The sequence below is a fragment of the Sorex fumeus genome, unplaced genomic scaffold (genome assembly GCF_029834395.1).
Source record: "Sorex fumeus unplaced genomic scaffold, SorFum_2.1 ptg000043l, whole genome shotgun sequence".
Classification (NCBI taxonomy): domain Eukaryota; kingdom Metazoa; phylum Chordata; class Mammalia; order Eulipotyphla; family Soricidae; genus Sorex; species Sorex fumeus.
Window position 1 is genome coordinate 49,078,254 of NW_026606100.1, and position 23,304 is coordinate 49,101,557.

The window sequence follows — 23,304 nt, forward strand, 5'->3', positions numbered from 1 at the left end:
TTTTCCTAGAACATGGAGGTGAGTTGCATCTGAAATAGCCTTGCTCCTGATCCCTCCTCTTTTCTTGCTTTTTTATTAAAAAAAAGTATTGGAGGAAGGGGGGCAGGGAAATGCCAACACTGCTCAGGGCTAAATTCTCACTCCATGCTCAGGGATCACTCCTGACAGAACTCAGGGCATCTATGCAGGGCTGGAGATTGAACTGGAGTCGGTTGCATGCAAGACAAGCACCAAGAGCCTGGGTTAGCTCTCCTGCCCTGCCCTGTTACTAGGATTCTTATTTTATGGTGCCTGGAATTAACCCCAGGGCTCTCCCACTGAGCTCCTTCCCCCCCCCCCCCCCCACACACACACACCACGTCCCCTGCTCCCGACTCCTCTGTGCCCTTCAGGCTTTGGGGTCCAAGAGTGAAGGTGGAGATCCCCCACACTGTCTGGTTTTCTAGCTTGGCTGGCTGCTTTGCAGAGAGAAGGGAACAGGGGAGGTGGTTGGGGGGGCTTTAGGAAGCCCCTGGGCAGAAGAGGCAGGTGTGTGTGGTACTCGGGATGGGCGCGGCAGCCTGGAAGGTGCCCAGGGGCTGCCCCATCAGTCAGTGCCTCTGTTCCCGAGAATTCTGCGCTGAGGCTGTACTGGGGGCAGGATGAGAATGAGCCTCCTGGAGCTGCTGACAGGGACAAGCCCTGTCACGGCCACTACTGACAGCTCCGGGGAGAGACAGCCAGGTTCACCCTGGGAATTTTTTCCTCCTGTCTGCGCATAATGCTTTTGGGAGTGTTCCAGGCTTGTGGGAAGCCAGTCTTCGAGACAGGAAAGGGGTCTGTGAAGGTGAAATAAACTCGGGGACTGCCCCAAGGACCATGATCAGCTCCACTAGATACAACCCAGGGGATGGCACACTTGATTGGCAGTGTTTGGGTGCCAGGATTAACACCCTGTGTACCCATGCCCACCTCCCCAACCTTTACTCCCATGCACAGATGCGGCCAGTTGACCCCGCCCACTTTGCGGTGCTTGGTTTCCCTTTGGCTGAGGTCATCAATCAAGTTGGTCCCATCTCATCTCTCTTGTTCACTGCCCATGACTGGTGCTCCTGTGACTGGTCTCCTTGGTGACCTTGGTGAGCTTTCTGTAGATCAAACAGCACTTTAGTCTCCCTTATTGACCATGGACCCCTCCTGACAGCTCCTTCCTGGAAATGAGCCTCCAGGGCGGTTGCCACATCACTCGCAGCTCGCATGGAGCCGCTGGTATGTGACAGTGGGGGCCAGTGGCTCATGCGCTTTACTCTTCAGCAAGAAATGGCCAGGGCCTTGGTGGCTTGTGTGGCCAACAACCTTCCCGCATGCTGGCGTACCTATGCTGCAGCCTTGACAGACACAGGAACAGACAGCGGTCTCTGCAAGAGATATCATGTGGCACATGCCACCGGCACCTTGGGACAGTCTGTGCTTCATCCAGCAAAGTCTCTCCAAGCTGCATGGAGAAAGTTCCCATGCTAAATATTAAAAAAAAAAAACTACACCAAAGGGGCTGGCATGATAGTATAGCGGGTAGGACATTTGCCTTGCACACAGCTGGCCTGAGTTTTATCTCCAGCATGTCACATGGTCCTCTAAGCACCACCAGAAGTGATTTCTGAGTACAGAGTCAGGAGTAGCCCCTGAACATTGTCAGGTATGACCTCCAAACAAACAAACAGACAAACAAAAAAACGGAAAGAAAATTTTTACTAGAGCTGGAGAGATAGTACAAGGGGAAGATGCTTTTCTTGCTTATAGCCAACCCTAATTTCATTCCCAGCGTTGCTTTTGGTCCCCAGAGCATTGCTAGAGTAACTCCTGAGCATGGAGATGAGAATAAGGCCTGGAAACCACTGTGTCTGACCCCCAACCCCCACACTGCTCAATATAAATACCATGTACCAGAAGATCCTGCTGTTTTAAGTGACCAAAAGCACCTCTGGGCAAACTTGTCCCTAACCGGTGACACGAGGGGATTCTTCACCTTCTCGAATTAGGGCTTGGTTTGGCCGCAGCTGGGCAGCTTTTGATGGGCGTTGGATCAATCAGAAAATGTGCCCCAAAGGGTACTTCCATGCCAGGTGAATCCCCGCAGCTGCTTGGGTCAGAATTATGCCTGACAAGAACGCCCTAGAAAATAAGACAAGCTATGGTTCTTGCTACCAATCAGAGAGATTTCTAAAGGGTGTTGTATTAAATCTGTTCCTGCCGGCCAGGAAGTGATCGATGGGCTCCTCTGTGATACTGAAAATCTCAGCTAAGGAGGAGTGATGGATTTCAAGTCACAGGGGCTTGGGATTTTATGAGCCGTTCTCCAAAGTTCAGTCCTAATTATATTTTACTCTAGCTCCCAACAGGCCTTTTGTTTTCTCTGAAGTGTGGGTGATTTCAGTGAATCAGCAGAAACCCCGAGATGGTGGTGAGGACGATGGATCTGATTGGAGAACCGGCTGGTTATTCTTCTGTCTGTTGGTTTTGTCTTGTAGCGGTGTCCTTGGCTCTTGCATTGAACGGCGTCTGCACAAACACTATTAAATTAATAGTGGGAAGGTAAGTTCCAAGAAGAAACTGAAGTGGTTATATCCTGGAGGCCTTCTATGTGTGGGGGTCTTGGCCCCGGGCAGGCTGAGGGCAGGCCTAGATGCCCGTGATCCCTTTCAGTTGCTGCCCCTCTCTGGGTGCTCTGCCCCCCAGGCTCTGTTTTCTTCCCCTTTGATTTCTGATCTCACACTTAGAGAGCGTAGATATGGAGCACAGAAGTGACCCTGAGCATACTCCTGTGGTCCGCAAACTTATGCCTGCTCTAGCCGCTGGTTCCTGGGGTGCACCTGGTAGACATGCTCTTGTTTCATCTCCAAAATTTGTTTTAAGGACCACTTTTGTATCACTCTCTTAAGGATGACAAGTGCGAGCGGGTACTTGAGTTTTTGTACTTGTCCTCTCTCTCACCCCTGGGGAATGATTTCTGCTCGCCAAGCCGCTTGTGTCTTACACTACATTTCTGGGAGTCAGCTTGTCTCTGGCGAGGTCGGAGCTCCTGAATGTGGAACCTGACTTTGGCCCTAACTGCAGGGTGGGTGGGTGGGTGGGTGGGTATGTGTGACAGGACCTTGAACAGTTCTCTCTCCACTTGGAACCTCAATCTTTCCCAACTAGCTCTGCAGTGTGGGAGGCTGCCCATGACCAAGGACACAGAAGATGAGATAGAACAGACAATACATTTCTGGGTCACACTCTCTATCCTGCTTCTAGTCCTGACTGTGGAGGATGCAGTCTGGTCCTGTCTGAGGCTCGGGCTCCGCTGGGGGAACCACTGCATGGGGATTAACCCTATTGGAGTTGGGGGGCTGGAACGATAGCACAGCAGTAGGGCATTTGCTTTGCGTGCAGCCAGCCTGGCCGAGCCAGGTTCGATTCCTCCGCTCCTCTCAGAGAGCCTGGCAAGCCACTGAGAGTATCCCGCCCGCACAGCAAAGCCTGACAAGCTTCCTGTGACGTATTCAATATGCCGAACACAGTAACAAGTCTCAAAATGGAGACGTTACTGGGCCCGCTTGAGCAAATTGATGAACAACGGGAGGGCAGTGTTTGCTTTTGTTTGTTTTGGGAACACAGCACCCAGCCCTCTGATAGGTTCTTGAGGTTGCTTATTGATAGGTTACAGATTCCTGTTGGTGATTTGGGAATTTGGCCTGGATCCCAGAGCTGGTGATCTCAGGCACAGCAAAGGAGCTTCTTGCCTGTGTGGGTGCTTGACCACTGCTCATTGAGCTGCTGAGAGCTGAAGGGCCCTTGTGTATTGACATGCAAATTCTCATGCAAATGAGATGGGAAAGCAAGGCAGGGTGTGGGCTCCTGGCTGATCTGGGTGCTGGGGCTCCAGACTGGTCTTGGCCACTGTGTGTTGGCTGGGTGTGACCTTGGACAGGAATGTCATCTTTCTGGTCCTTCCTTGTCACACCTGCCAAAGGAGAAATTTTCCTGGCTGGCCTCAGAGCTGCTCTAAGCACTGGGGGTACAGTATTTGGTACTCTGTTCCCTGATGGGGCCCCAGAAAATGTTCCCTTGGGCTATGACAAGAAGTAGGGCTTTGGGTCACCTTCCCTGGGGTCTTCTCTGCCACACCTGGAACCAGAGAAGCCTCCTGGGCATCAAAGGCTCTGCCTCAGGGGTCAGAACTGCTATGTTCTGCCTGTGAGGTTGAGACCTGCTCTTTGAGTAGGAGTGAACTCCCCAAATTCAAGATAGAGGGTTGTGAGGAGCCCGGGATGTAGCCTCTGAATTAATGGAGCTGGAGATGGAGGCAGGGACTGCGTTGGACTCTGGAAGCCACATCAGTCCTTGCTCCTGGGTGCCTGGGTGGAACTGAGACTGAGAGGGGCACAGGACCTCAGCAAGGCCACCACAAGGTCATCATGCTCCTGAGCATAGCGCCCAGCTCAGGTCTTTCTGACACCCCCCCCACAAGCCCTGTGTGTCAGTGGCCCAAGGAAGTGGGAGCAGCAGGGAGTGGACGTGGTTGGGGGCAGCGTGGGGCTTGTCTGGGACGTAGCCACTCACAGTGAAAATGTCCATGGTGTCTTTTGTAGACCTCGCCCCGATTTCTTTTACCGCTGCTTTCCAGATGGAGTGATGAACTCAGAAATGCACTGCACGGGGGACCCCGACCTGGTGTCCGAGGGCCGCAAAAGCTTCCCCAGCATCCACTCCTCCTGTAAGTTCAAGGATCACTGGCCTGCTCTCCTGCCCCTTTCTTGGGCACTTCTAGAGGGTCTCTGGGAGGGGAGGGAAACATGCTGGTCCAAGGAAGATGAATGCAATTGGTGGCTGGTTTATCCTTCCCTGGGGGGGGGGGGGTCTTTGCTGAGCACCCCTCAACACCCTGTCTGCAGCCAGCAGCGTGCAGGACGAGCTCTGCAGACAGCTTCACTGGAGAACATGTGACACAGGCTTTGACAGTAACACTGGGGAGTTTACCATGCACCCTGGGGCCCTTCCGCTGTGATCATTTAGGCTAATGCCTTCGGTGGTACTAGTGTGTCTGCAAGCTTGTGCATGTATGTGTGTACCAGATACAGCATATGTGTGTGTGAGTGTGTGTGTGTGTGTGTGTCTGCCTGCCTGGCACACATACCCCAATAGTCTGATTCCAGGACTTTGGCCTGGGACCAGCCTTAAAATAATATAAATCAGGGACTGGGGAGATAATGCCATGGCCTGGGCATGTTCCATATGCACACAGGGCCCAGCCTGGGATCCCTGGCACTATGTGTCACTTTGGCTCTGTGGCAACCCCCAGCACCACTGGCCCAAATGGTGTCACATCCTCAGACCTAGCATTGACCAGTCTGGTTAGCTGAGAGTCACCAGGAATGACCTCGAGTACCTCTGAGAGCTATGTGGGAGCCCGCCCCCATCGTATGAGTCTCATGTTCCATGGTGCAGTAGGAGGGGCATGCATTGGAGGGTGATGGATTCAGAGTCGGCCAGATAGGGATGCTGTGAGATTCTCTCCATCTCCATCCCACAGTGCACACAGGTAGTGATGCCTTAGGTTTGTGGGTGGGTTGAGACCCCAGTGATGTTGGCCACTCTCTTCCTTGCCAGAGTCTTTGGGTGCATTTTGTTGAAGCCACTCAATGTATAGAGAGGCCATAGTATAATTTTCCATGTTGATCCCCCTGGTGAATTATTTCATCCTCATCGGTGCCATCAGTCCTCATTGACAGATGCCAGGCTCTGTGCTGGGTGAGAGGGGCACAGAAGTGGATAAGACTGCCTGTGTCCTGGACACCCAGCATTGGGGGTGGACTGTCTACGTACGCTGGTGATGGGGGTAACTGATGAATAACCATGGCAGTAGGGGAGGTGGAAGGTCTACTTTCATGATCCCAAGTTCTGATTTCCCTCAGTCTGATTATTATTAGCATTTACCTTGGCAAACCTGTCACCTTCCTCTCCCTCACCCCCCACTAACATCTTAGGTATTAATAACCCCTTGATTGTGGCTGGGTCAACACTGTTTTTTTCTGCAAGAGTGATCATTGGACATTCTGCTTAGGGCTCCTAGCAACCAGAGACCCAGACTCCATTCATGAATCTCCACACGAGACCCCTGCTGGGCAGAACTGAGCTCATCTCATGCTAGCGATGGTGACTCGGAGCTTAGGCACATTTATAAGTCTTCAGAGCGAGGGTATTTGGCTGACCTTCACATCAGATTCTCAGACCTTTTGGTGATTGAATACAGTGATGTGTTTGCAAGGCTCATTTACATAAATAATTCCTCCATTTACTGCTCCAGTTTCTTGGGCATGCCAGAGGGCTGAACAGTGCCCCCTTCCCCCAAAGATGGGTCCAAATCTCAGCCCAGGGAATGCTTGATTGTGACTGCATTTGGGAAAAGGGTCTTTGCAGATGCAATTCAGCTAAGCACTTGGAGATGAGGTCGTGCTCCATTTAGGCTGGGCCTAAATCCAATGACAGAGATGCCTGTGGGCAGAGGAGTACTTAAGACACAGAGAGACAAAAGAAGGCCATCTGGGGACAGGAAACCCGGCCCAATGAGCACCTGGAGCCCCCAAAAGCCAAAGGTAGGAGGGATCCTCCTTCTCCTGAGGGCCTTCAGGACCTCACCCTGTATCACCTGGACTTGACTTTGGTCTTCTGGCTCCAGTTAGAGAAGACCATCATTCGTTGTGACTTCTAGGTTTGTGGTCATTGGTAATGGTGGTCCCAAACCCCAAATACAGCACCTTAGACCAAACACTCCCAAGTTAGGGGAGAGGCTTTGACTTTTGAGCCTCAGGAAGACTGAGAGATAAGCACCTGATTGGGCATGAGCCTTGTTCAGCACCTTTGTGGATTAATGAGCACAATGCAGTGAGACATAGGCTCACAGAAAGTCCCAGGCTTCAATCATTCCTGCTGTTTAAACTTCCTCCTGGGGTTTGGCTTTAAGTGAGCATCTGTTTGGGTGGAGCTGTGGGTATGGACTAGAGAAATCACTGCCGCACTGAATTGTGGTCTCTTCCTTGTCAGGGACCCTAGCTGGCATTAGATATGGGAGCCTGAATTGGAGCTCATGGGGGAGTCTGTTCTCTGGTTGTGGCTCTAATGGGTCCCTGACTTCTCTGTGACTTAAAAGAAAAGCAAAATATTGTTGTTTGGGGCCCTGATCTATTTCTCAAAGACTCATGAGCTCTGAGGAGCTTCAAAGAAGAAAACCAGTGAAAAGTCAGAGCCTGTCTGAAAAACTTCCTCCTGACACTTGACAGAGGGCTGCAGTTTAACTGAGTTCTTCCATGGCACTTGAACTCAGGAAAGCCATGGCTCTCCTGGGCAGGACTCAGAGTTGGACACCAGTGGGAGTAATAGCCAGTCGCCCCAAAAGTGTGAAGCACAGATCCCCACCCTCCTGTTCCTGCACTTGCTGTCAGTGGCACATCGCCACCTTGTCAAATGTGTGCTGATGTCAGTCATGCTTGAGAGGCTTCGTGACAGATGCAGTTATGACCATTGACTTCTGAGGCTACTTACCATGTTATAGTCTTGCTGCTTGTCCAGTACAAGCTCCTGTCCTGTCCCGGGCACTGAAGGGGGTGTTCTCATCTCCTCACTCTCACTCTCATGACAGGACAGGGATTTCCTTCATACCCACTTAAGAACACCTCCGTGCTGATGACCAGGTTTCTTATTGTAGCACGAGGAAGCCGTGTGCTTCTCACAGGAGGTGCTGGACCCCAGAGGTGGGACCTCAGCGGACTTCTGTATTGAGACTTATGCTTTTTCCTCCTTCAGTGAAATTTGCTTTATGGGCTGCCAGTGAGTGAGTGCAGACAGGCGTTCCAGATCAGGGCTGTGCTAAGACGCGTTCGCCGGGCTGGCGGAGCATGGGGTTGCCTTTGCTGTTTATCAGCAATGGGTGACCTGGGAGTCGTTCATATTCACATATCTTCCTGCAGAATACTCGGGTGTCTTTGGTTTCTTTGGAAGATGATCTCATTTCAGTCTCCCATCAGCAGCCAGTCAGCACAAACCCCTGGTGCTGGAAACCATCTGCAGATGGACTGACCCCTGGAAACCACAGAGGGGGTCACTCTAAGGCAGCCTAGGCCAGACCTGGATGGAAAGCAGAGATTCCACTCTCAGAAAGCGAGTGGGTGCCTTCAGATTCTGAGAAGCTCAGATTTCACATGGCGAAAGAGCACTGCTTTCCCAGGGTGTTGAGAGCCGGGCTAGTCTGAAAAGGAAACCAAAAATTTTCCCCACATAATCTCAGCATTTGATTGGGTATTGATCCATTGTCTAAAATAGCAAGAGATTAGGTGGTTTGTGCCAAAGCAAACTATGAAGAAACCTCTTTCCTATTAAAATACAAAGAGTGAATAAAAGGTTTTCTGCTCACAGGGGGCCAGCCAAAGTAGCATGTCGGTCGCATCCTGGTTTTGTAACTAAAATTTTGTTGGAATACAGAGATGCCCACTGATTCACTTCCACATGTGGAAGATTTCACTGCATAATGGCAGAATTGACCTTTGTTTTGCAAATCTGTATTTCATATTTTTCAGTTTCAAGAGAGGCTCACAAAATTGAACGTGTGTTGCCTATGCTCCAAATGAAAATTTGAAAGCATAACTATAGGAGTAATAGGATGGATGGTAAGAGCACGGAGGATTTTTAGTGCAAAACTATTCTGTGTGATACAATAATGGTGGACAGATACATTTCACTATGTCTTTGTCCAGACCTATAGATGTTCACTAGCAAGAGTGAAATGTGATGTCAACAGTGAGAATCAGGTGATTAGTACGTCATTAGAAGTTTACCAATTATAACAACTATGAAGAAATATTTCTTAATTGGTGAGCTTCAGTAACTGCTCTTCAGACCTTCAGCCGATTGGTTGAGACTCACCCACTTGACGAGAGCCTTGACTTAAAAGTCAACATAGGTTGAAAGTCAGAAAAAGGCATTAAGTTTATACTTCCAGTGTCAGAAAAGAGACCGTGCCAGTGGCATCGATCAAGTTCATCAAATAGTGGGGCACTCTGATATAGCATAGTGCATAAAATTAGTCATCACACAGTTGCTCCTTTTTTAGCCCTTTAAAAATATCATTATTGTTCTGATGAGTCCAATGCGTTAACTGCATAGGCATCAGCCCTGAGGTGGTCACTGGTCAGTCTTGTTCCAAGGAGCTCACATAGTCCTTGAACAGTCTAAGATCATACATTACTGCATCTTCATAGGCTTAGTGTCTGGGAGCTTTTGCTGAACAAATCTAAATGGGTCTAAACTATGAATTGGGATATTATCACAGGATATTGTTCATGCTTGGGAAGAGCCCCGGCGGGTCTCCCTGTCACCGCCAGGTTCAGTGGAGTTGGGCTGCTTCTGCGCTTGGGACAGTCGATGCCATGGGGCGGACGAAGGAAGAAACGAGGGCCAAGCTGGTTGATGATCAGTTGCTGTTCATTCCATTCTCCTCACGCGCCTGTTTCAGTCTCACTCAACTCCCCATTCTAGTCACACTGCCCCTCATTCCCGTCTCCTCCTGTCTCTCCAGCTCATCTCTCCGTGCTCCATCTCACAGCCGCATCTCTCGTCTCTCCACACACCTGCTCCTGCATCCCCTACACTCTTCTCCCTCCCTGCCCCTTGCTCATCCCTCCACACTCCATCTTGCTACCCAGGTCTCTCTTTCATCTCTCCCCATCTCTCCTGCATTGTGGGTAGCAGAATCAACATAACAAAAGCCCTTCCTGATCGCCAATCAGGCTCGAGGGCGAGGGCGGAAATACCACCCGAGGGGTGTTCCTCCTCTCTAGACCAATAACTTAATTAACATCTTAATTGGCATCTTAATTAACATCTTAATTAGTTATTTTCTATGGACACTGTAAAAGATACATTGAGGCTTGTAGGGCAACTCTCCTGGGGACATCTCGCCACAGACTCAGTCTACAGTGCTCAGGCCAGATTAATCTTTCATAACTCTAGCCGGGTCCGGATCTATTTATTACTTTTTGGATCGTGACAGAATTTGTCCATGGCCATACTCTTAACTTATATAGTTAAGCATTATGGCACTTTGGCCAGGCCCATTTCCATGCCAGGGTAGCACATAACATTAGGACTCACAGCTTGCCCTGGGTCCATCCAGTCCCTCATCGGGGTCCTGCTTTTAGGGTGCTAGGAAGTACGGGCAACTAAGGCTTAAGTCAAGAGAACAGATGCCCAGGGGTGAATTATCATTTGAAGTCAATTAACTCCCAAGTTATAAAAGCATAGCATTAACTGTCTTCTTGTGTCCATACAAAAAGGACATTGCTCTGAATCAACTATGCAAAGGACTTAAGGAGAAGAGAAAAGCAGTATTTACAAGTCAACAGAGCACAAAGACATTACAAATAAACACAGAGGAATGCGGGCACTGTGATGGGAGTAACCCAGTAAACCTAAATTCCCTGTAGCAAGGCAGAAAGGACAAACCAATGTTATCCTACAATAAACCACTGACACTTGTCAGGCAAGTTTCTGTATAAAGAAAGAGGCAACCAGAGAACAGAGAAAGTAGCTGAATCCAATTGTTTCGTATTGCTTAACTCAGTGAAATTGCTCGAAGGGCATTCTGTTGGTAGATGGAGAATCAAAAGTAAAATACTCCCTTTGTTTAAGCTGCTATCAAGAGGCATAAACCACTAAGGTCATTGGTTCAGCTGGAACCAATCACTGGCCATTTGTCTGAGGTCAGTTGAGTTTGTGTGACTTCACTCAACAGAGTAAGTTCCTAGTCCTCTGTCATCCAGGGGGCATCAAACTTGGCAAATAGCCACACAGCTCTTTCCTAACTATATGATCTTACCTGTTAAAGTCTTAGACACATCCAGAGATTCTGGGAGCAGGGCACTGAATTTTCACATCTTTCTTTTCAAATGAAAACCTGAGGTCCCTGAGAAAGCAGACTCTGGGGGTTTCTAAAAGAAACTAATGCTTTAGCACAATTAGATCTCTTCCCAGGACTATGCTTCTTTGTTTTCTTTTATCACCCCCCCTTTTTTTTGTTGAATCACCGTGGATAGAGCACTACAAAATTGTTCATGATGCATTTCAGTCATACAATGTTCCAACACCCATCCCTTCACCAGTGTAATTTCAGCACCAGTGTCCCCAGTTTCCCTCTCACCCCTTCAAGCCAGCCCACACACCAGAACATTTCCCTCTCACCCAGGAGTTCTTAATTGGCACCACGTATAGATCCCTGTACTGCATTGTAATTATATGCATATGTATTATTCATTTCAGGGCTGGAGTTATAGTACAAGGATTAAGTCACTTGCCTTGCATGCAGTTCACCATGGCTCCATCCCTGCAATTCATAAGGTTCCCTGAGCACCACCACAAGGAAACTGAACAGAGCCAGGAGTCACCTTTAATCTGCACCCAAGCAAAATTAAAACATAGCGGTTATGTGGGTCTCAGGTGAAGCATTAAAAGCCAGCATGTGTTGTTCTAGATTTAGTTCGCCACCCAAAGTCCAGTTCTGTCCTTCACTCCACTGTTGTCCCCTTTGGCCGTATTTCTCCCCTCCCTTGTCCCTTCTCTTCTCGTAACCACTGTTGGTTTTATAATCTAAAAGTGTGTGATTTTATAATCTAAAAGCGTGTTTTCATTTTTCTTCATTTACTTGTTTTTATTTCTGTATACCACATATGGGTGAAACCATACTATAAATTTTTGTCCATCTGCTTGTGTCATTGAGCACAATGCCTTCCAAGTTCATGATTAATGTTGTTAATGACTTGGTTTCATCTTTTGTTTTGTTTCTGGGTCACAAAACATCTTTTTTTTTTTTGGTGCTGGTGGTGCTCAGGGCTTACTCCTGGCTCTGTGCTGATTGTTTACTCCTGGTGGGCCCAGGGGACCTTATGGAGTGCTGGGGATTGAACCTGGGCTGGCCATATGCAAGGCAAGTGCCCTACCCGCAGTACTCTCACTCCAGCCCCCAATTTCATCTTTTAAATGACTGATGGCACTGTCCTTCCGTTGTTCATCAATTTTCTCGAGCGGGCCCAGTAATGTCTCCATTGTGAGACTTTGTTGTTACTGTGTTTGGCATATCGAATACATCACGGGTAGCTTGCCAGGACTGAATGATATATTTTAAATGAGTTGTGTATATATACAACATTGTCTTTGTCAAATAATTTTTCAGAGAGCACTCAGATTGTTTTCAAATCTTGACTTTGGGGATGGAGAGATAGTCCAGGAGTTAAGACCCATGCCTTGCTTATGGTAGATCCGGGTTTGATCTCTGGCTCCACATGTAGTCCACTGAGCATGGCCAACGTGATCCCTGAATATAGCATCAAGAATAAGCCCTGGACTTGAATGAAAGGGTCCAGTGGACTGTAGTGGAGGTGGATATGGGTGGTGGATACATAAATAGTAACCCTGAACCCCTAAAACAGACACATTCACACTCTTGTAAACCAAAATTATCTCAATAAAAATATTTTTAAAGTACCTCTAAGAATATAGCTTCACTTATCACTTAATCACTTAATCCCCGTTATTCATCGATTTATTCGAGCGGGTGCCAGTAACGTCTCCATTCATCCCGGTTGCGTGCTAGCGTAGCCCAATGGTATCTGTTCGTTTTAGGAACATGTAGAGCCTCAAACCGATCATTTAGGGTCTTGACGAAGAAGTCTGACCATCTTATAGGTGGGCGTCCACGTGATCTTTTGATGTCTCGTGGAATCCAATCAGTAATGGCTCTAGTCCAGCGGTTGTCTGTAAACCTCATTACATGTCCAGCCCATCTGATTTTTGATGTCTTGGCAAATGAGACAGCGTCTCTGATTCTTGAGCGTTGACGAAGATCAGAACTCCGGATTCTATCTCTCATTTGAGTGAATCGTGATATTCCAAGCATAGTTCTTTCGATTCCTCTTTGAGAGACCCGAATAGTGTTCTCATCCTGTTTTCGTAGGGTCCAGGTCTCTGAGGCATATGTTAATGCAGGAAGAATAGTGGAATCAAAGAGATGTGCTCGTAGTTGGAGGTTCTTTGTCCTTTTAGTTATTTCTTCAATGCTCTTGAAGGCATTCCAAGCCGCTCTCTTCCTCCTGCGTAACTCAGGTGCCAGGTCATTCATCATGTTGATTTCTCGACCTAAGTATATATAACTGTTGCATTCGGAGATGGTGATTCCGTTGAGAGCGAATGGAGCGTCAGGAACAAGGCTGTTTCTCATAAACATTGTCTTCGTAAGATTCAGCTGTAGTCCAACCTTTCCACACTCACGGTCAAAGTCCGCAAGCATTTGTGCCGCTTGGCTGATGTTTGGTGTTATTAGAACTATGTCATCAGCAAAGCGGAGGTGGTGTAGTTGCCGACCATCTATCTTCACTCCCATGTTTTCCCATTCTAGTCGTCGCATGATGTTCTCGAGGGTGGCACTGAAGAGTTTTGGTGAAATGGTATCACCCTGCCGAACCCCTCTCTTGATATGGATGATTACTTCTTTGTAGAATGGTGAGATCTTGGTAGTGAATCCGCAATAGAGCTCACGAAGGATCCTGATGTATTGAGTTTGTACGCCCTGATTGGCTAGGGCTTCCATGACCGCTTCCGTCTCAACAGAATCAAAGGCCTTCTTTAAATCAATGAACGTTAGACAGAGCGGCATCTTGAACTCCCGAGATACCTCAGTGAGCTTGGTTATTGTGTGGATATGGTCGATGGTACTGAATCCTTTTCGGAATCCAGCTTGTTCACATGGTTGTCCTTCATCTAGTGTTCTGCTAATCCTATTCAGGATGACTCGAGTGAATAGTTTGTAGATGACAGACAATAGGCAGATTGGGCGATAGTTGCCAATGTCGTGGATGTCTCCTTTCTTGTATAGTAGTACAGTCTTGCTGGTTTTCCATTGGGATGGAACCTTGCATTCAGACAGGTAGCGTGTGAAGAGTCGAGCTAATGTATTGATGAGTACTGATGGTAAGTTCTTCAGGTGTTCAGGTCTGATCTTGTCTGGGCCAGGTGCTTTTTGTTTCTTTACCGACGAGATGGCATGTTGGATTTCGGAAGGGAGAACATTGGGAACGACATATCCATCATGTGGTATGTGGTATGTGGGCAAGTGGATGTGGCTATTAAAGAGATCTGAGTAGAATTCATGAATAATCTTCTCCATTGCCCTTCTGGAAGATGTGATAGATCCATCATGATGTCGGAGGGCAGTCATCTTGGTTTTGTAGTTGGTGAAGGACAGGCGGGCATTACGAATGTTTTTCCCAGCTTCTGCTGCATCTACCAGTACTGCTGCTCTCCTGTTTTTGAGGTCATCCTTGATGGCTTTTCTGCACTGTTTTGCCAGTTCGGACGTTTGCTTGTGGTTGCCTGAGGCACGTGCCACGCCACGTTGGCGAATAAGTTCAAGAGTGTTCGAAGAAAGACGGTTTTTTGTGGTTATCTCTCTCTTGGCATTCCTTGCACAATCATGGAGGTGCTGAATCATTCGATCGTATTCCTCATCAATGTTGTCAATGACGGCATCTTCCCATGTTGCTGCAACAGAGCCAAAGAGTTCCCAGTTGGTGGTTGTTCTGGGAGTCTTCTTCTTAAACCTTGCATTCTTTTCTCCTCGTTCTGTGAGGTAGAATTTTGCACGAAGAAGACGGTGGTCTGATCCCATTTGGAATTTTGGGACAACAGCAACATCGGTTAGGCAAAACCGCCGATTGAATATGATGTGGTCTATTTCATTGTGGAACCGTCCATCGGGAGACTCCCATGTCCAACGTTTAGATTCAGCCTTTTGGAATTGTGAGTTACCATGGAAGGTTTTGGTTGACATGATGAACTCAGGTCCAGTCCCAAACCATGCAGGCTTAGAGATCTCAGTCCCGGGTCCCACACACCTGGGTTCCTCTGCCAGTTCGGTTATGTCTGAGGCTTATCCAAGTGTGTGGAGAGTGGCTCCAGTAAGGCCTTGGTTGGGGCCTGGAAGTCTTCAGCTGTTGGGCCCTGGCGAGGATAGTCAGACACAGGGTAGGAGACTCTGCCTTGTGCTCTCCCGGGAGCTTGTTGTGATATAGAATATAGCAATAACAACAAAACCATAGGAGTCTGCACTATTGTAAACATGTGACCCAAATGATAACGTGTGATTTTTTAATAATAAAAAAACTTTTAAATGAGTTTTTTTTTAAGGAGAAAGGGTACAGGAAAGCAAAAAACCTTGGGTCATTGGTGAAGGGCCACTGACATTGGTAGTGGTTTGGAGCTGGAACACTGAAAGCCTAAAACTCTACAAAAAGCTTTGTAAATCACATTTCCCATGTTAAAAAAAATGAACAAGCCCTCAGCACAGCCCATTCTTTGGAGAGGTGAAAATATTGACTTTTTTGTCAGTAGTGCTGCAGTAGCACAGAGGTGTATACAGTACGTGTCTTTTAGTTAAATACCTGATGTGAGATGACAATCATAAGAGCTAACGTTCTCATCCTGCCGGAAACCCATGTCACCTGTGAGAGCTATTGTCCTGTTTGAGATTCAAGGGCTGGAGCGATAGCACAGCGGGTAGAACGTTTGCCTTGCATGCAGACAACATGGCCGACCCGAGTTCAATTCCTCTGCCCCTCTCGGAGAGCCTGGCAAGCTACTGAGAGTATTTTGCCCGCACGGCAGAGCCTAGCAAGCTACTCGTGATGTATTCGATATGTCAAACACAGTAACAACAAAGTCTTCAATGGAGACATTACTGGGCCCGCTCGAGCAAATTGATGAACAACGGGAGGACAGTGTGTAACAGTGTGTGAGATTCAAGGTGGGTGTTGTCATCTGGTCAATTTTGCCCTTCCCTTCTCAAATCTAACAATATGGAGGAGACATTTGAATGTAACATATTGGGAGCTGTTGATGTCTAGTGGTGAGGGAACAGGAATTGAGCTAACATCCTGCCTTGCCCTGGACAGCCCCCATTGCAGAGAATGACCAGCCACCAGTGCAGTAATGTCCAGCTAGAAGAAGCTTGCTCTGCGGTAGTTAGGCAGATATGGGAAACATTTATTACTCTTCTCTGGAATCCACCCACTCTCCAAGTTCCTGGTCTAAATAAATAGAATATTTTTGGAGACGGATACTCTTTAATTAATTCAAAATACTTCTCCTCCAAGACTTGGCTCATTATTTGATTTTCATGAAGAAAAGATCAGAGCCAGATTAAAGGTTGTAATTAAAGTCTAATGCCTTTTTATTTCCTTTCTTTTGAATTTTTTATTATAAAAAGTTTCAGACATTTAAAAGACAAAATCTAATGCATCTCCTAGTTCTAGATGGGATTTTCTTGCTTATGATTTCCTACCACCATACAAAACTGATGAGCTTTTTAAAAAGTATTTTCACATTTTAAGGGAAAAATATAACATTGTGATTCATACATGATAGCCATTTAATTCTGACAAGTGGACACACCACATAACTCATAGTTCTATCATAAAATGAAATCTCTCCATAGTTCCAGAAATCTCTCCATAATTCCAGAAATCTCTTTATAATTCCAGAAAGTCTCTTCACATCTGTTTCCAGGCATTTTTCATCCTCTCACTGCTGTCACCATGGAGGTGATTTTTTTCTATAAACCCGCTTTTCCTATTTTAGACTATATGTCAATGGAATTATTGGTGACAGTGTTTGCTCAGTTTAGTACCTTGAAATTCTTCATGTCCTTTTAAGCCTCTGGAATTTCATTGTAATGTGTATCCTACACATATTGATCCTTTTTCTAAACCTCCAGATGTTTCCAGTTTCTTCATTTGCCAGCAAAGCTGTTTGATCATCTGTGTGGCTTTTTCAGCAGACATCTTATCTTGTCCACTTGTCTGTGATGGACTTGAATTTCTGACTCTACCTTGCACTGTGAGCAACAGTCAACTCAAGAAAAGCCCAAATATCAAGCCCAAACGATAACATCTTTGAAAAAATGGAGAATATCCATTTTTCTCCACTTTGAAAAAAGTGGAGAATATCATTATTTAATGTTAGAAGAAACTCCCTAATGTTTTTCTAGAATGTGGGTCCAAATTTCCAGTCACTCTGGCAAGGTGAGCATTCCAATCATTCACATGTGTACCCACACTGGATGCTATCAGATTTTTGAAGATGTGTGTGTGTGCGTGTGTGTGTGTACATGTGTGTGCATGCATGCATGCATGAGTGTGTTGTCTTATTATGGTTTCAGTCTGCATCTACCTGATGACTCCTAACATTTTGTACGTTTCCATTGGCATACTGGCTGCTAACATATCTTCCTTGGGGCATTACTGAAATCCTTTGCACATAATTTCTTTCTATTTGTGATAAAATGATGGCACATTCTCTTTGCAAACCTTTTGTCAAATGTTTTGTGAATATTTTCTCCCATTTGTGGTTTGTCTAGTCATTTTCTTAATGGTGCCATTTGATGAGCAGTAGTTTGAAATTTTGATTAAATCGAATTTATCACTTTTCCCCCCTTTCATGGTTATTGCTTCCTGTGTCCTATTTAAACAGTCATTTTCCATCCATTCTCCACTGACAAAAACATCTTCATTTGTTTTCTTCAAAGATGTTATTGTTTGGGCTTGATATTTGGGCTTTTCTTGAGTTGACTGTTGCTCACAGTGCGAGTCAGAAATTCAATGTTGTCTACATTGATTTCCATTTTTTCAGCTCCATTTATTGCAAAGACTTTTCTTTCCCCAGCGAAGAGCTTGGGTTCCATTGTCAAAGTCAGCAGACTGTTACAGCACAGGTGTCTGCACTGGCCCTCTTGTCCCTTCAACCGGTGCCTGTCTTGATGGCGCAACCACATTCTGTGGGCTTCATGGTTTGATGGTGGGTCTTAAATTCAAGGCCATTTGAATTCTTTGGTTTTGTTCCCTTTCCCTTAAGGTTGCTCTGGCAATGGTAGGTCTCTGGAGTTGGGGTCTGGGACAGTGACAGTGACATTTAGAGAGCTAAATGACACCCCATGCCTTAGGACAGGGGTATGGAGAGGGGACTGCAGAGGTCATCTTTGGGGGTGAAGAATGTCGATCCCCAGGAGCTGCGGGTGTGAGCGGGATCCCCATATCTGCACTGTGATGCTCTCCATTTCAGTCTCGGATGCTTATTGAGCGTGGTTTGGCTGTGAGTGTAACTGTCTGCCAGTGGTTGCTCCACATGTGAGGGTGGGTATTGTGCATGTGTTGGTTGTAACAGTCTGTTACAAGCAAGTTAAGAGGGTGTGAAATCATCAGTTTGGGCTTCTCCACACCCTTTTTGTCTTTATAATCAACCATTTCCTGAGAATTGGGTTTGATGGCCTTTAATTGTGATTATTGGGTGTTCTGTTTCTCGTTTTGGTTCCAATCAATACATCTTGGAACTTTGGTGGACTTAACACTTTCACGGTGGTCGTGTAGTCTTGGTGTTTGATCATTTAGACATGTCTCCTGCTCTCGTTTGCCTTCCTCCAGTCACATAGAAAATGACTTCTGGCTTGAGATCCAAGAGTGAACCACAGTCACAACAAGGCCTTGGTGGGGAGATGGATTTGAATTGTAAAGGGATTTCTGGATCAACAGCTATTTTGTATAGGCTCCTTCTGTTATTGTTTCCAATCATTGGCTTTTAAACAGTCTTCCAAATTTGGGCCTATCTATCACTCATGATGTTCAGTGTGCTCTAAAATAGAAATTCAAATTACTACATGTCCTATGTAATAGATATCTTTGGGGATATGGGTGGATGGAAATGGATGGGGGCGGGGAGTGGAGTGTTACGCTGGTACTGTCCCTCAATTCCCACCAACGGAAATTGTTTCCGATCTGAAGGAGGATGCTATAGAAACTTTCCTTTGGGATCGAGAACCTCTAGGGCCTTTCTGTGCACTTTATGAGATTCAACTGAACTGTGCACGTTCTTGGAACCTGTGAGTTTTATTTTTCACTTTTGAGAGGGCTCATAAAGGAGCTTCAGATATGACCTCGGAGGCTGGAGTCAGCTGCAAATTTTTCCTTCCTAATCCGCCTCTTTGCACCTCCTAGTGGCTTTGCTGCTTCCTCTCCCCTCTCTGCTGCCACCAATTTGGACAGAGCAAAGTCATGTGAAAGTTACCTGGAGCCCATTTAATTAGGAGACTTCAGTCTGCCAAAGGAAAATGAAATGTATCATTTGCCCGCCAAGATGGTGCAGCCTTCAGATGACTCAACCCAATGGTGGCTTTCCTTCCAGCAGCCTCTGGAGTCTGCTAATTAATGCTAAATAGCACCTTCCTTGATGCCAGCAGCAGCCTTAGCCCTGGGGAAATAGATGGAGAAAAGCATTTGAAGATGTTTCTAAAGAGTGATGTTCTAGAATGAAGATGGTCATCTCATTCTACGGCTTCAAACTCATCAGTGACTCTAGAACAAGCATTCAGGGCCTTTGATGAGTGACCTTCTAGAATGACGGTGTCAGCTTGCTCTTCAGCTTCAAGCTCACCAATGATGCCAACATGCCAAAGAACCACCCAGTGCTGGTTGGGCCCTGCCTTGTCTTGCTGCCCCTACATTCCAGCCACTCTCCCTGGAACAGTTATGCAAAATGCTCTCTCGGTTGAACAAGGATGGGACCGAGATTCTGCCTCAGAGCCTCACTGTGTATATGTGAGGTCAGTCTTCTTCCTGGTCTGCCTGTCCAGTGAAGATATGGAGGCTTCAGGAGGAGAAGCATTTGTCCCATTGCCACACAGCCTGGATGTGACAGAGCTGGTATTTATGCCCAGATCACGCTCAGAACCCAAACTCTTGATTTGAGAGCCCAGCTCTTAGCATGAGAGTGATATTTCCTTCCTTGGCATCAGCTTTACAAGCACTGTAGCACTGTCCTCCATTGTTCATCAATTTGCTCGAGCGGGCACCAGTAATGTCTCCATTATGAGACTTGTTGTCTGTTTTTGGCATGTAGAGTATACCACAGGGAGCTGCCATGCGGGTAAGATACTCTCAGTAGCTTGCCGGGCTCTCCAAGAGGGACAGAGGAATCGAACTCAGGTTGGCCACGGGCAAGGCAAAGCCATACCCACTGTGCTATCACTCCAGCCCAGCTTTACAAGAGACTTCAAAATAAACTAGCAAGGGGTTGGAAGGTTGTAGAGAGGGAATGGGAACCTGGTGGCTGCTTTGTGAATCCTGGCAAATGACTGGCAAGACCAAGTTGGGGTTGGGGTTGAAGACCGAGTTGAGTCCTTCCCATCTGGAAACCTGAGCTGACACCTGGGGACTGGGGACTTGTAGGAGAAGGGACAGAGTAGAAGCTTTACTTCCAGGGCTTGGGTTGAGTCCTTATTATTTATTTATTTCTAAGAAGCAGACATTTTTTTTAAATTAATTAATTTATTTATTGAATCACCGTGGGAAAGGTTACAAAGCTTTCAGGTTTAGGTCTCAGTCATGCAAATATCAAACACATTTCCCTTTACCAAAACTTATTTTTTACCATGAAGAACCCCAATAAAACCCCACCCCCCACCCCTCCCAGTCCCTGTGGGGCAGATGAATTCTAGTTAACACTCTATCTGCTTTGATTAGATTCATTGTTTCAATAAAAGATTCACCACTATTATTTAGAGTTTACCCCCCCCCTCAAATCAGACATGCTGAAAAAGCATCGTGAAGTGATTTGCTTTCTACAGCTGGGTTCAAGAATTATATGTTGGTTTTGGATTTCTGCTATTTTACTTATTGACCCTGGAAGTATTTCTACTGAAAGTCAGATAGTTAAGAAATTGGTTTTTGTGCTCTGGAGTCGTGGCCGTGCTGGAGAGCCGCTAGTGGGGGGCAACTGGTGGCCTCAGTAGGGCGTGAAGGGCGGACCGAAACGCCCCCCTTCCCATGAGGTTTTAGTCGCCCCCAGTCCCCCGGCTCATACCTGCTGTCCACAAGGCTCCCATGCGGCCGCCATTTTTCTTTCCAGAGAGGAGAAGGCGACTGGGGCAACACCCTTTCCCCTCTGGACAGACCTGATGGCCTGGATTAACGCATAGTCCGAGAAGCAGACATTTTAAGGAACTGAAAGTGATTTTTAAAATTATTGGGGGTGGGAGTCTAGAGTGACAGTACAGCAGGTAGAGCATTTGCCTTGCATGCAGTTGACCTGGGTTCAATTCCCAGCATCCCTTATGGTCCTCCGAGCACCACCAGGAATAATTCCTGAGCACATGAGCCAGGAGTAACCCCTGTGCAATGCCAGGTATGACCTAAAAAAGCAAAAAAAAGTTGTTGCTTGAGGGACCAGAGGCATAGTACAGTGACTGACCATGGTTCGATCCCCGGCATCCCATATGGTCCCCAGAGCACTGCCAGGAATAATTCCTGAGCACAGAGTCATGAATAACCTCTGGGCATCTCCAGATGTGATTCAAAAAGAAAAAACAATTGTTGCTTACTATTTCATCCACCTTGTTGACCTCCAGTTTCACTGTTCATGTAGAGCGGGAGGTCAGAATTAAATTGGCTTCCTAAGAGAAGAGCATCATGTATAGAGCTGTTCGCTTTCACCTCTGGGTGCATCCATGACAGTTATTCCTAAAAAGTTAGAGTCCAGCCTCCAACCTCTGAGCCTCCTCCCTATGCTTATCAGAGTCAGGAATTAGGAGATAGGGGATCTAGCTTGATTGTAGAGCAATACTTTGTTTATGTTGGAGGCCTTGATTTTGATCCCTGGCATCAAACTGGAAAAAAAACTAGTAAACTAATATCACCTCAATTAAAGAAATAGTAGAGAGGCTGGAGTGATAGCACAGCAGGTAAGGTGTTTTTGCCTTGTACATGGCCGACCCAGACCCAGACCCAGATTTGATTCCCAGCATCCCATATGGTCCCCTGAGCACCACCAGGAGTGATTCCTGAGTTCATGAGCCAGGAGTAACCCCTGTGCATCGCTGGGTATGACCCAAAAGGAAAAAAAGAAGAGTAGAAAACCTGAATGAGGGTGCAAAAAATTAACCTTAATAGTATCCTTGAATACTTATATGGTATACTTGAATTAAAAATAATTCAAGATGAATCACATAATGAAAATAAATCTATAAGCAAAAAAATGGCAGAGATGAATAGATTTGGTGATTTGCCAAGTTAAAGGTTTTTAGGGGAAAAGACAAAGCACCAACAATTTAAAAATGGATAAGTTGAACTACAGAAAAATTACAGTTTTGCTTCTTAAAAGACATTATTGTTAAAGTTAAAAGGCAAATCATGGACTATAATATTTACAAATTTCATATCTTGCAAAGGACTTGTACACACATGTCTAAACTCTATAAAGATCTTCCACAGATAAACAAAGACAGTCCCATTAAAGTAGGCAAAAGAACTAAACAGAGACTGCACTAAAGAAATATTTATAAATGCTTAGTAAATACAGGAAAAGGTGCTCTTTGGAGAAACATCAGTTAAAGCACAATGAAAGAACACTTCACAGCCATTAGGACATACATAGGTAAAATGAGAAAACTGTTATTCAAAGGATAAATGTGGTTTCACATGGACCTCTTCTCTTTTGTGAAGTAAGTATTCATTGGTACAATCATTTTGAAAATTGTTAGATTTTTAAATTAAAATTTAATCATATGTTTATCATATGATTTAGCAGATCCATTCTGGGGTGTTTTACCAAGAAGATAGAAACGCATGTGACAACAAAAGGCTCTGAGCTGTTTGGTTTCTTAATTGGCCCAAATTAGAAAGAACCCAAATGTTTATCACTAGGAAAACTGATAGCATATTATATAGCATATAGCATTATAATAAGTACGGCAGTATATAGATATATGTTTATGTATATATATCATTACAAATGAACCTCAAAAACATTGAGAATAGGAAACCAGACAAATGGACACACATTTGTTAATTTGAAGTCCTAGAATAGTCAAACTACCTTTGGAGCAAAATATCAGTGATTGCTCTGAGCGAGGGTGGGGGAAATCATGGCTAGTGTGGACAGGGGAATGCTGTGAGCTTCTCTCTAAGGGTGCCCTGCTTATGCGAGTGCATTTTTCAGGACTTAAGGTATGGGCAGTTGACTGTAAATAAAATTCATCTCAAAAAAAAAAAAAAACCGTATGCTAAGAGCAACATTTTCAGATCCTCCAGAGGTACTATCTGGTGAGTCCCAGGATATTTGAGGACAGCTTGATCACCGATGGAGGCGTTCACGTGACATTTAGTTCTATTGGCCAGACAAGCAGGCTGCAAGTTGTGATCA

At 46.1% G+C, this 23,304-nt stretch overlaps 1 protein-coding gene across 2 annotated transcripts in view; it reads left to right on the plus strand.

Moving 5' to 3' along the window:
* PLPP4 (phospholipid phosphatase 4) overlaps positions 1 to 23,304 on the plus strand; it is a 103,345-nt gene that overhangs the window by 55,954 nt on the left and 24,087 nt on the right. The window contains exons 4-5 of one of the 2 annotated variants that reach the window (XM_056120653.1): positions 2,508 to 2,571; positions 4,611 to 4,735. The exons of the other annotated variant lie outside the window; for it this stretch is intronic. Of the exons in view, the coding sequence (XP_055976628.1) occupies positions 2,508 to 2,571; positions 4,611 to 4,735 (189 nt within the window). The remainder of the gene's footprint in view (positions 1 to 2,507; positions 2,572 to 4,610; positions 4,736 to 23,304) is intronic. 2 annotated transcript variants of the gene reach the window in all.